Genomic DNA, 1,897 nt, shown 5'->3' on the forward strand with positions numbered 1-1,897 from the left:
GCGGCCGGGCGGAAGCGGCCGCGGCGGCGCTGAGGGAGCGCGGCGGGCGGAGCGGGCAGGTGAGCGCGGGAGGGCCGGTGAGGGGTTCGTGCCCTCCGCCAGGATGTGGTTTCGGCTCTTGTCTCTTCCGCGTTGACTTGGCGAACCCCGCCGCGGGGTTTGTGCCTCCTCAGAGCCCGGCTCAGCGCAGGGTGGCGGGTGTGGGCCCTGCCGGGTTTCTCTCGTGGGCGCGGGTGAAGAGGGGAGGCCGCCCGAGGAGCGGCTGAAGGCGCTTGGTCTGGTCAGCCTGGAGAAGGGCACACTGAGGGGGATCTCACTGCAGCTTCCCCCCGAGGGACAGCGCCTGTCTCTGCCCTCTGACCAGTGACACGGCCGAGGGAACGGCTGGAGCTGTGCCAGGGGAGGGTTAGGCGGATATTAGGAAAAGGTTCTTTCTCCAGAAGGTAGTTGGGCACTGAGCAGGTTCCCCAGGCTCTCCTTGTCACAGCCCCCAAGCCTGAAAGAGTTCAGGAAGCCTTCGGGATACAATCTCAGGCACGGTGGGGAAATTATTGGGGTGTCCTGTGCAGATCCTTGTGTATTCCTTCCAGCTTGGGATATTCTGTGATTCTGGGGGGTTTGCCCACCAGGCCTCAGCCTCATCTGAGGAAGGGGGTCACCCCTCTCCCTTCGACTGCCCAGTTTACAGGTTGGTCTTTCATATTTAGGGAAATGAGTGTTCTGTGTTCTTCTAGTACAATTAATCTTGCTATAAGTAAGCCTTAGTGAAAAAGTAATGTGGATTTGCCATGAGTTTCCTGTATTCTGCACATGGATTTGTCTTTTCTGGCTCATTTTCTCACTGCCACCTCCCATATTTTGTCTTTGTTTACATTTATATCATAACCTTGTGACACAAATTATTAACATTTGTTTCTTGGGTCATTCCCTAGGAATTTCATCTGGCAAACATGGGTGAACCTCAGCAAGTGAGCGCCCTCCCTCCGCCTCCAATGCAATATATCAAAGAATACACTGATGAAAATATCCGTAAAGGGCTGGCTCCAAAGCCCCCTCCGCCTGTCAAGGACAGCTACATGATGTTTGGGAACCAGTTCCAGTGTGATGACCTGATCATTCGGCCCCTGGAGAGCCAGGGCATCGAGCGGCTGCATCCTATGCAGTTTGACCACAAGAAGGAGCTAAGGAAACTTAACATGTCTATCCTGGTCAACTTCCTGGACCTCTTGGACATCTTGATAAGGAGTCCAGGGAGTATAAAGCGAGAGGAGAAGCTGGAAGACTTGAAGCTGCTTTTTGTCCACGTGCATCACCTGATAAACGAGTACCGGCCCCACCAGGCCAGGGAGACGCTGAGGGTGATGATGGAGGTGCAGAAGCGGCAGCGCCTGGAGACGGCCGAGCGCTTCCAGAAGCACCTGGAGAGAGTGGTGGAGATGATCCAGAACTGCCTGGCGTCCCTGCCCGATGACCTGCCTCACACAGAGGGCGGGCTGAGGGTCAGCGTGGAGCCCATGGATGCTGATGATGGCAGCAGCTGCGCTGGGCAGAGCGAAAAGCAGAGGGAGCGTTCTGGGGGCAAGAGAGATCAAGTTCTGGACAAGGATGCAGCAATGTGCAGCATTATTGATGAAATGACATGAAGCAAGCAGCTGGTTTTGTTACTGCACCGCAGTGAGAGACAGGAGGGGTTCTGAGGATACACGTTGTGTTTTGTTTTGCTGTTGTACAAGCAGACAAAGCATTTGTTGTGCACCTGTTGGAGGTTGTGAGTGACTGGGCAGATGAAAATGTTTAAAGTTTTGTGGTTTTTTGGTAAAAATGAAAAAGTCTAACTTTTGTTAAATGTATCATGTGAGATGGTAGGCACAGATTAAAGCTGGCTTTTCCTGTTGTA

At 53.8% G+C, this 1,897-nt stretch overlaps 1 protein-coding gene across 1 annotated transcript; it reads left to right on the forward strand.

The window, feature by feature from the left end:
• Positions 1–1,897, forward strand: MED7 (mediator complex subunit 7). The gene is made up of 2 exons (XM_054288056.1): positions 1–59; positions 933–1,897. The coding sequence occupies exon 2, from the start codon at positions 951–953 to the stop codon at positions 1,641–1,643; it is 693 nt and encodes a 230-aa protein (XP_054144031.1). The 5' UTR covers positions 1–59; positions 933–950; the 3' UTR covers positions 1,644–1,897.

This window comes from Melozone crissalis, unplaced genomic scaffold, assembly GCF_028551555.1.
Source record: "Melozone crissalis strain CALT ecotype California unplaced genomic scaffold, PUWL_Pcris_2 ptg000061l_1, whole genome shotgun sequence".
NCBI classification, from domain to species: Eukaryota; Metazoa; Chordata; class Aves; order Passeriformes; family Passerellidae; genus Melozone; species Melozone crissalis.